Here is an 11,686-nt window from a genome sequence, read left to right on the forward strand (position 1 = left end):
TGGGGATTCGAACCTGCCACCTTAGGTGTATGTGGCTGGCGCCTTAGCCGCTTGAGCCACAGGCGCCGAGCCTTAACTTTATATTTTGAAGCAACTTTTTTTGGGGTGGGGGGAAAGTAGCTGGGACTACAGGGGCTGCCACACGCCTGGTTGTTTTTTAGAGATGGGGTCACACTCTTGTGAGAACCAGACCAACGCCATCTTGGGGTTCCGCCATTTTGTTGTTTACTGCTTAAGCTATGTTCCTCGCCCCTCCACCCCTCCTCCCTTGTTGGCAGCCCACAAAACTACATCCTGCTGCCTCCTCCGCCCCTGGTGCAGGTAGCTTGGCTTGCAACTGTTGTTCAAGCCACCTGAAAGCTGCCAAAGGCCTCAGTTACCCCTAGGCCAATCAAGCCACACCAAGTAGACCCCCCAGATACCCTACCAATCAGAGAGTGACAATACCCTACCCCCCCTTCTTGCCTTCTGTACCCCATAAAATCCCACGCCATCTTAGGGTCGGGGCCGCTCTATCTCCTGCTGCGTCAGGTGTGGACGGCCTAGACCCAAGTCTACAATTGAAGTGCCTCTTGCTGGTTGCATCGGAATCGGTCTCCAAGTGTTCTGTGGGGAAAATCCCCAATTCTGGGCATAACAGTCTCAAACCTGTGAACTCAGGCAGTCTACCTGCCTTGGCCTCCCAGAGTGCTAGGATTATAGGCGTGAGCCACTGTGCCCAGCCTGAAGCTATTTTGATTTATAGAAGAATTATAAAAGTAGTACATATATCCTTCACTCAGCTTCCCTTAATAGTAATATTTTAAATAAGCATAGTACAATTATCAAAAGCATGAAATTAATATTGGTATAATATTTCTAACTAAACTACAGACTTTATTCAGATTTTATCAATTGTTCTGCTAATAAACATCCTATTTCTTGATCAGGCCATGTTTACTTGTTGTGCTATCCTAGTCCTCTTTAGTCTGTGATAGTTTCTTAATTTTTTCTTGTCATTCTTGATTTCTGACATTTTTGAAGAGTATTGGTAAGATGTTTTATACACTGTTTCTCAGTTCGGGTATTTTTTTTGCAGTTTTTGGCTGGGGCCAGGTTTGAACCGGCCACCTCCGGTATATGGGGCCAGTGCCCTACTCCTTTGAGCCACAGGCGCTGCCCTATATTTGATATTTTGTCAGGATTGGATTGAGATAGTGCGTATATCATGCTATGTGCCCTGCTCAGTGTACCTGAATCAGGCAGGCTATGTATTAATAATATCTATATTGTCTTATTTTTGGTAATAACTTTTTTGAGACAGAATCTCACTTTGTCTCTCTTGCTAAGTGTGCCGTGGCATCACAGCTCAAAGCAACTCCAACTCTTAGGCTTAAGCGATTCTCTTGCCTCAGCCTCCCAAGTAGGTGGGACTACAGGCACCCACCACAATGCCTGGCAATTTTTTTGTTGTAGTTGTCATTGTTATTTAGTAGGCTTGGGCTGGGTTCCAACCGGCCACTAAACGACAGGTGCCGAGCCACCTAGTTCACTTTGAACACTCTTTTCTTTCTGGCACCACAAGTTGTTCCAGGCTTATGTTGTATTTTCTGTGTTCTAACTTGGGAATTGATCACTTCTCCAAGGAGCCTGGTTCCAACTTTTGACAAAAAGGTGTTTGATTTGATTCTGGCATATTATGTATTCCAGGTGTGGATATTGTCTCTTTTACTGTCCTCTAACTACTTCTATCCCTGGTTCTCAAACTTTGAGAACTGCATATTAGAATAACTGGGGAGGTTAAAAAAATTCAAATATTGGCTTGGCACGCATGCTCAGTGGTTCGGGTGCCGGCCATATACACCAAGGCTGGTTGCACCCAGCCTGGGCCTGTTAAACGATGACAACTGCACAAAAAAATAGCCAAGTGTTGTGGCTGGCACCTGTAGTCCCAGCTACTTGGGAGGCTCAGGCAAGAGAATTGCTTAAGCCCAAGAGTTTGAGGTTGCTTGAGCTGTGATGCCATAGTACTTTACCAAGGGCAGCATAGTGAGACTCTTGTCTCTAAGAAAAAAAAATTCAAATATTTAGGTTTCATTCCATGTGAATTAAATTAGAATCTCTGAGGATGAAATCCAAACATTTGGTTTTTAGAGCTTCTGAAATGTTTTGAGTGTGCGGCAAATTTATAAACCACTGTTGTGTATTTGACTCTTCCCCTTTGCCTAGGAAGGTCTAGACTAGAAGCTTGCATATATTCAGGTGGGTTTTTTTTTCTTCCATGTTATATCTTGCAAAGAGTGATCACTGTGTTCAGCTCTGTTCTTGGCTTCAGAAGTACTCATCCTAGGTATGACCACATTAAGTCATACTATTTGTCCCTCACATTGACTTCCCTAGCCTGTTCCCAGAAATCAAACTGTGATTCCTTTCTTGTTACTCTGTGGTAATATTGATGAATGTACCTTTGTTATTTTTTGTATTGGTGGCTGCAAAATTACCAACACCTCTCTCCAGACACCTTTCTTAGTATCTCTATTTTGATGACCTTCAAGCACATCAGACAGGACATCTAAAATTGAACTTGTCTTCTTTTATAAACCCACTTGTATTTTGTTCCTTCACTACATATTTATTGACTGTCTACTATGGTTCAGGCAATATTCCAGGTACCAAGTATACAGAATTCAAAGGTAAACTGGCCTTAGAGGATCCTTTTGCTTGGTATATTTCCTTCTATAGTCCTAGTTTCATTAATGGCATTGGGATCTGTTTGGACAGAGTCCTCTTTCTCTTAGCCCACTCTTATTTACCACATCCTGTCAAGTTGCTGTACTTCATTGATTTTTCTGTTTCATTCTTAGTATTTAAAATGATAATACAACTATACCTTTGAGGAAGCTAGTATGGACTTTATGATAATACCAACTGAAAAGTGGATTCAGAATTTAGGTCTGTGTGTCCTGGGCAAGTGACTAAAGCTCACTAAATCTTATTTACCTGGTATATATAAAATTGGAATAACAGTTAACACCTCACTGGATGGCTGGGAAGATTGCTTCTTTCTTCTTAACCTGATGAGTGAAGTCACCATCTATCCAATTGGATCATTCTAAAACCATTCTGGGGCACAGTCCCAGAAACTGTCTTTCCCTTAGCCCTTAGTCTACCTTCACATTATCTCAGCAGTGACTGAGTCCTGTCAGTTCTTATGCTTAAATATCGCTGACTTATTTATGTTTGAATAGCTGTCAAGCTCCCATCTTTTGCCTCTAAATTTGTTTTTGTCTTTTGAGACAGTGTGTTAGTATGTCACCTTCAGTAGAGTGCCTTGGTATCACAGCTCACATCAACCTCAAACTCTTGGGCTTAAGCGATTCTCTTTTGCCTCAGCCTCCCAAGTAGCTGAGTCTACAGGCACCCACCACAATGCCCAGCTATTTTTTGTTGCAGTTGTCATTGTTGTTTAGCAGGTCCAGGTGTATGTGACCAGCACCCTACTCACTGAGGTACGGGCGCCGACCCTTTATTTGTCATGATCTCGACTCTTCTTTTCCCAGCTGACCCTGGTCTTTGTAAAGCACATTCAGTGTTTTTTTCTTTTCTGCTTATACATCCTGTAGTGGTACCTCATGAAGTCCATACTTCATTGCCTGGCAGTTTCTTCATTTTGCCCTGCCCATCTCTTTAAATCATTTTATCTCCTCTCACTCTTCTGGCAGCCTATTTTTGGGTTAGGCTTTCCTGTTTTATTTTCTAAGTTAACCATGCTTCTTTACATCTCTGTGCCTTTGCATATCCTTTCTCCCTTTTCTGCCTGGCAAACCTCTTGAACCTCTCAAAGTTTAAGTCTTACCTCCCGTATAATGCTTTCCCAGATTTCCTGAAACACAGTCTTTGTCCCTCACTGTCACCTGTAATTGCTATTGAAGTATCATTGCATCTATTTCCCTACTTGCATTTACAGACTTCTGGATGAAATCTACATCTTTTCAAACCCTATCACATGCCTAGCATATAGTAAATTGTTTACTTTATAAACATGTGAAAGTTCTTAGAATAGTAACTGGCAGAAAATGAGTGTCAGAAGATGCTTGGTCATTCATTACTCATAATGTTTGTGAAGACATTTAGCACATTGTGTTTCACAGTTTATGTTAATTTTCCTTACCAGAATAAAGAATACCTTCATAGCAGGCTGTTCAAAACCCTTTATAACTTGTTCACATCTATCAATTTTTTTTTTTTTTCCTGGAGACAAGGTCATGCTCTGTTGCCTTGGCTGGAGTGCAGTGGTGTCATCGTAGCTCCTTGCAACCTCAAACTCCTGGGCTCAAACAATCCTCCTCTTTCAGCCTTCTCAGTAGTAGACATGGGATTTTCACTATGTTTCTTAGGCTGGTCTCAGACTCCTGGCCTCAAACAGAGCTCCTGCCTCAGGTTCCCCAAATGCTAGATTATAGGTGCAATCTACCTCCCTCCCCTGCCCCATCCATTTTTCTAATTTCATCTCTTATCTTGTCTCTTTTTTTTTTTTTTGAGACAGAGTTTTACTTTGTTGCCCTTGGTAGAGTGCTGTGGTGTCATAGCTAATAGCAACCTCAAACTCTTGGGTTCAAGGGATCCCCTTGCCTTAGCCTCCTGAGTAGCTGGGAATACAGGCATTTAGAGATCTGGTCTCACTCTTGCTCAGGCTGGTCTCTAACTCCTGAGCTAAGGGATCCTACCATTGTGCTAGGACTATAAGCAACAGCCATGGAACCTGGCTGAATTTCCTCCTTTTCTAAAGCATTTATTTTTCTTGATGTAGTATATAGTATTGCATTTTATTTTGGTTGTATGTGTTTGTTACTTATTAACATATGAGTCTTTGGAAGCAAATTCAGTAGAACCTCCACAATTAACCACCTCCTTTAAGTTGACCTAATTTTTATAGACCAGATATACACCACATGTATACATCAGTATAGTATGCCTTGTTCCTTATGTTGACCACCTCTGTATGTTGACCAGTTTGTTATAGTCCTTTGGGTGGGCAATTTACTTAAGGTCTTACTGTATTGTGGGTTTTTTTTTTTTTTTTGGAGACAGAGTCTTAAGCTGTTGCCCTGGGTAGAGTGCTGTGGTGTCATAGCTCACAGCAACCTCAAATTCTTCAACTTAAGTGATTCTCTTGCCTCAGCTTCCCAAGTAGCGGGACTACAGGTGCCTGCCACAATGCCCAGCTATTTTTTGGTTGTAGTTGTTGTTGTTGTTTGGCAGGTCCAGGCTGGATTCGAACCCGCCAGCTCCGGTATATGTGGCTGGCACCTTAGCACTGAGCTACAGGCGCTGAGCCTGTATTGTGTTTTATTTATTTTTGAAGCTTCATTGCCCAGATTGTTAGAAATATTTCTTGATTTGAATGAGTAGAATGGTATGGGTCTCTCAGAAGAGGTCAGTATTGTCTAGGATATTGGAATGGTTTGAATAGACATTTGAGATGTATGGAGGCTACTGGTGGTAAGGGATAGTAGAAGCAGAGGAAAACAATAATAGCAGTCATTTGCTCACACTTGTGGAAGACATATGCATGCACATTTCACATATTGTTTACATTTATTTATTTATTTATTTTTTTGACAAGAAGTAGGATTTATTGTTGGTAGGCGCAAATGATAGGCAACATGGTATAAGTCCTCCTGAGCTCAGGGCCTGCCACTTGTCCAGGGGTCCATAATTGGGGATGTATTTGACTCTGTACCCATCTGGGATGAGCCACTTCTCAGCTATCATGTCTTCAGTTTCAGCTGCATTAAACTTGGTAAAACCCTACTTCTTGGAGATGTGAATCTTCTGGCGGCCAGGGAACTTGAAGTTGGCCCTGCCTAGGTCTTCAGTTACATGTTCCTTGTTCTGTAGTTTGGTGCAGATGGACATGATAACTTGGCCAATGTGAACCCTAGCCACAGTGCCCTGGGGCTTTCCAAAGGCACCGTGCATACATATCTGGATGCTAGATTGGGGACAGCACCCGATCTAACACATGAACATGTATTAGAAAGGCATGTCTCCAAGGTCCCTTAGAGCAATGTATACAAGCAACAGGCCGCATATACTACCAAGAAGGTTGCTGTTTGCAGCCATTGCACACCAGGCTCCCATGAGGAAGTTATTAACATTTATTTAATGATAACTCGATGAAGTAGGTGTGATAATTTTCCATCTTTTATTTATTTTTTGAGGCAGAGTCTCTTAATTACCCTAGGCTAGAGAGCCCTGGCATCAGCCTAGCTCACAGCATCCTCAAACTCATGGATTCAGGTGATCCTGCTGCCTCAGCTCCCTGAGTAGCTGGGACTACAGGTGCCCACCACAATGCCTGGCTCATTTTTCTGCTTTTAGTAGGGGTGGGATCTCATTCTTGCTTAAGCTAGTCTTGAACTCATGAGCTAAAGCCATCTTCCCACCTCAGCTTCCCAGATGCAAGATTATAGGCACGAGCTACCATACCCAGCCATAATTTTCCATCTTTAACAAATGTGGAAGCTCCACGCCTGTGGCTCAAGTAGCTAAGGTGCCAGCCACATACACCTAAGGTGGCGGGTTTGAATCCAGCCCGGGCCCGCCAAAACAACAATGACCACTGCAACCAAAATATAGCTGGGCGTTGTGGCTGCGCCTCTGGTCCCAGCTACTTGGGAAGCTGAGGCAGCAGACTTGCTTGAGTCCAGGAGTTCCAGGTTGCTGTGAGCTGTGATTTCACGGCACTCTACCCAGGGGGACAGCTTGAGGCTCTGTCTCAAAAAAAAAAAAAATGTGGAAATAGGCACAGAAAGATTAAGTAATTTGCCCAAGTTTGTGCAGCTTGGTACTGTAAAGTTTGGGCTGGTCACTACTATGCCTTAGTGCAGGAGTCCTCAAACTTTTCAACAGTTGGCCAGTTCACTGTCCGTCAGACCATTGGAGGGCCAGACTGTGGGCCTTGGGACGAATTGGCTGCTAAGCAGGACAGGCAGCAGCGGCAAAAACACCTGGTGGGCCAGATAAATGTCCTTGGTGGGCCACATGTGGCCCACAGGCTGTGGTTTAAGGATGCCTGCATTAGTGCCTTTCGGTGAACATAGAGAATTGGGAATGGTGAGAGGACTGATCCAGTTAGAGCGAAGTGAAGGCTAAATGTACTTCAAGTTTTTCTGATGATCTCTCTGACAAATTCTAAGGTTTATGACAATGGCTAAGGATAATACTTAAACTTTAGTGTGCATACATGTCACCTGGGAGTCTTGTTAAAATACAGATTCTCATTGTGAGGTGTGGGATGGGATCTGAGATTGTGCATTTCTAACAAGCTCCTAAGGAGTAACAGTGTTGCTTTGTTGTAGACTCCATTTTGAGGTACAAGAGTTCAGAGGATTCCAAATGATATTTCATATGGTACTGTTAGGTTCCCATCTAGAAATTGTAAGAGATTCTCTGTCTTTAATTGGATACAAAACTATGAAGTTCCATGATAAGATGCTGAGACTTTAGGTACTAGTTCATTAGCTTGATTCTATATTAGAATGACCTGAATAGCTATGGAACCCTAATAATGCTCAAGCTGTACTGGAGACCAGTAAGAATATCTGGTGAATGGGTCTTTATATTAAAAATTTTTTTTCAAGTGTTTAGGATGCTTAGGCAAAGTTAAACTCTTTCAGAGCTTAGGGTATTTCCTTTCATGTTAACCTAATTTGTTGTCTGTTGAGATGAATTTTGCATCAGAATCCAATGCATTGAAAATAAGATTGCCATAAAGAAATGATAGAAAATTAAGTAAATGGGGGTTACCATCATCACAGTATTTTGATTAATGCTGGTGTTATTGGTAGTATAGTTCATCTTTTAAGGAATAAGAAGAAAATTATAATAATGCCTTTTTTTTTTTTTAAGAGTGTTTCTGTGAGTTCTGCTTGTACTTTTCTAACCTTTTTCCTTTCTCTTTCCAACAGGGATTTTTTGCCAGGTGGTAGGAGAGATTATACAGTACAAGTTCAGTTGAGGTGAGTTTGAAATTTCTGTTACCTTAATTTTATACTTCCTAATTATGTGCATATAGTTCTGAATTTTAAAACACATGAGCATATTTTAATAAACTATTTAATGGGAGGCTGAGGCAAGAGAATTGCTTAACCCCAAGAGTTGGAGGTTGCTGTGAGCTATGATCCCCTAGCACTCTTCCGAGGGCGACATGGTGAGACTCTCTCCAAAAAAAAAAAAATTTAAAAATATTTTTTTCTTTTATTATTGCAGACTTTGCCTGGCAGAGACAAGTTGCCCTCAAGAAGACAACTATCCAAATAGTCTATGTATAAAAGTAAATGGGAAGCTGTTTCCTTTGCCTGTAAGTTGTTGTTTATTCACCAGATGTGCATATAAGTTTAATATAAACACTGACAAGTACTAGAAGCAGTGATAACTCAGCATCAGTAAATAGTCCAAGTATCTAGATTAAATAATGTTTTCCACTACAGTTATCCATTGCTCCTTAGAAAAGTAATGGCTGATTCCCAGGTCTGGGGAGATGGGAAAAGATGAGCCTCTAACTTTTTTTAAATTTAGTTTTTAATTAAATCAAAAATGTATACATTTGTGGGGTACAATATGATGATTTGATGTACAATGTGGAGTGCTTAAACTGACTAACATAACCATCACCTCACTTAACATTTTTTAAAGTATACATATATAAAAAGAGATGGAGTCTCACTATGTTGCCTGGGTGAACTCAAAAACTCAAACTCCTGGGCTCAAGCTATCCTCCTGCCTTAGCCTCCTGAGTACCTGAGACTAGACGTGCACAACACCATGTATAAGTAGAGCCTGGAACATCTTATTCCAGAAATTAAGGAAGATGTTGGAATCATATCAAATCACTAGTAGCAGGGCAAGACTTGTGCACTTTCATATAGGACAGTGTGTTATGGTGGGTGTTTGGATTAGCTGGGTCTGGGCAGTGGATGATGTGAGAAGCAGAGGATTCTGTGAGCTTCTGGCCACAGAAAACAAGAATTTCAAGCTTGGGGTTTGATTATGAAAACACTTGGGGCTTAGGAGTATGCAGTGATATTTGACAACTATCTAGTGAAGTACCTTATAGGCTTCATTACCTGGGATATGTACAGTATGGATGTGTACTGGTCTGATAACTTCTTGACTCTTTAAATGCTACTAGTTAATTCTTAAAATAACACATTGTTGACCTGGATTATGTATTGGTTTCTACGAAGCCTGGGATATGTTTCTAAATTGGTGCAGTTCTGTAGAAGGCCAGCAAAGCCACATGGCCTGTTTGTCAAAGCATTGCAAAGTAGAAGGTATATTTGATGTAACTGAAGTGCTATGAGAACAGTGATTCCATCAGTGTGTCAGAGTGCCATTTCTACAGAACAGACACTTGAGATGGGAAAGCTGTTTAACATTCCTGCTGAGCATGAGATTTGGGTCTGAAATACGTATATGAGCAATACTGATGAGCAGCTAAACAAGTCAGACTACAGAATCAGGACTCTAGTCTCTACCAGAACCATCAGCTTATAAGTGAGCCCCAAGAAAATACAGTCCATGTCCCAGCATAACACTTGTAATCAAAGGGATCTGGCTTCTCTTAGTTGTCAGGAGTTTAATTTGTCTCATGCACAGCCTGTGGACTCAGAGCCTTGAGAAAGGCCTTGTTTCACACATTTTACCTGGCTTGAACAACACTGCATCACTGAATGACTCTTTTTGAAAGATGCATGTGAGACTAAAATCCATTAAAACAGTCCTGGGGATGAAAGAGAAGTCACAGAGGCTGAGTACTATTGTCAGGAAGGGTTGTTTACATGGCCCTATCCATGTTCAAAACTTAGGTGGGACATTTGCCTGTCTGGTTTCTGGCTACCAGCAATAAGGTTCTCTTTTCTAGATCTGAACTGAGGGGAGAAGCAGCCCTACTTTGGAGCTGAAGTAGGTGGCCAAATGTGTGGCAAGGAGAGCCTGATAAAATCAGATTATAAAACAACTGTGGACACACTTTGCATGGCCTTTTTGTATCTATTTTTCTTTGGCCAGGATGTGCTAAGATTTCTTTGACCTTTGACTCTCATTTACCTGTCCCACTATCCTTGAAGAAAGACATAACTATAGAAGCCTTCTTGAGTTCTGCAGACTCCCCTTGAGGACTTATTATCATGTGACTGTGCTTATGATGGGGACTGTGTCTAAAATGTGTGATGTTCTACCTAAACTCTTTGTCTGGTATTACTACGAAAATATAGTGGCTACAGATAATATAGTGGCTACTTACAAGTTCCACAAAACTTCCAGATGGACTCTGTGTCATGTTTTGGGACAGTATCTTCATGTATGAGATCTACACCACCACTAATGGATAAGTCTGAATTTGTCATTTCCCATTTTTTGAGGGAGAAGAAATTAGGCAGTTGAGTATTTTCTGGAACATTGTTACTTGGTTACTGCCGTTTTCCATCTTAAAGCATCAGCTAACCCTTTAATACTTACACTAGGCTGTTTGTGAACATATCAGCTACTACATAAAGCATGCTTTGTCTTGAGTCTGGCATTCGGGCCTGCAGCAGCTCTAGGGGCAGTGGTGAAGGAGAAGAAACAGAGCATTGACAGAAAGGCAAAGACATATTTCAAAAACAGAAGGCACGGGGAGGACTTGCCTAATCCTATTAGGACAATCCCAAAGAAAATTGAATTCCAGTCTTTCCCAAAGAAGATTTTTACCTCAGCCCTATGAATTCCTATAGAACAACTAATGTAAATTCCTATGTAACTGATGGGAAAACTCCTTAAACTACCTGATGCACAATTGCTATTGACTCAGATAGTGAAATATGGAGTCTTTACAAGTAAGAGTGTGCTATAGCCTCAGAAAAAGAAAGCTACCATGGCTCTCAAGAAGTTACATTGAGCTGTTGATCACCATGGAGAGTGTCAGGCACTTTGTTCCTGTTGTAAGAAGCATCAATAGGCCACAGAGATCTTCACCATAATGGTCTTTGTCCATGATCCTGGTTTATTAAACAACAGATCCTCAAAGGAGGGATAAATTTGATGTGGAATTTCCCATTAGAGCACTGAATATATTTGAATTTGTCTGTCCCAGAGCAAGTCCTTTTGTGTATAATGTATTGCTGTATCAAGTCATTGTGGACCCATGGCAGTTGGACACTGTACTGCAGGGGTCCTCAGACTTTTTAAACAGGGGGGGCCAGTTCACTGTTCCTCAGACGGTTGGAGGGCTGGACCGTGGGCCCCAGGACTAGTTGGCTGCTAAGCAGGACAGGCAGCGGTGGCAAAAACACCCGGCAGGCCGGATAAATGTCCTACGCAGGCTGCATGTGGCCTGTGGGCCATAGTTTGAGGACGCCTGAGTATGCCTGCATACGGCTTGTACAAAGTAAACTGAATGGGAAATACCGTTACCTTGACAATAGCAGTGTGTCTCTGGACTCTTAAGGATCAAATATTGATGAAAGCAACTTATGTACTTTTATAAAAACTGTACCAAGGTAAACACCTTCATGCATTGATTTTTATAGGCTCCCTTGATGGAGAGAAGACTTTAAGTAGTTTATAGGACTTACAGGAGGATGACGTGCAGCATGGACTGACATGCTGCTGCTCCAGAGGCCATTCCCCTGCCTCAGTCTTTGACTTCAAGTGTTCACATTAT

The 11,686-nt window shown here is 41.7% G+C and overlaps 1 protein-coding gene and 1 non-coding gene across 2 annotated transcripts in view; one reads left to right on the forward strand and one right to left on the reverse strand.

The window, feature by feature from the left end:
* Nucleotides 1-11,686, forward strand: part of PIAS2 (protein inhibitor of activated STAT 2) — a 106,727-nt gene that overhangs the window by 52,243 nt on the left and 42,798 nt on the right. Inside the window, exons 4-5 of the mRNA XM_023510164.1 lie at nucleotides 7,953-8,003; nucleotides 8,254-8,344. Of these exons, the coding sequence (XP_023365932.1) occupies nucleotides 7,953-8,003; nucleotides 8,254-8,344 (142 nt within the window). The remainder of the gene's footprint in view (nucleotides 1-7,952; nucleotides 8,004-8,253; nucleotides 8,345-11,686) is intronic.
* Nucleotides 6,024-6,153, reverse strand: LOC111723571. The gene has a single exon (XR_002772088.1). It is a non-coding gene; the product is annotated as a small nucleolar RNA SNORA70 (small nucleolar RNA).

Source organism: Otolemur garnettii, unplaced genomic scaffold (genome assembly GCF_000181295.1).
Source record: "Otolemur garnettii isolate 467f Iridium unplaced genomic scaffold, OtoGar3 scaffold00012, whole genome shotgun sequence".
NCBI lineage: Eukaryota > Metazoa > Chordata > Mammalia > Primates > Galagidae > Otolemur > Otolemur garnettii.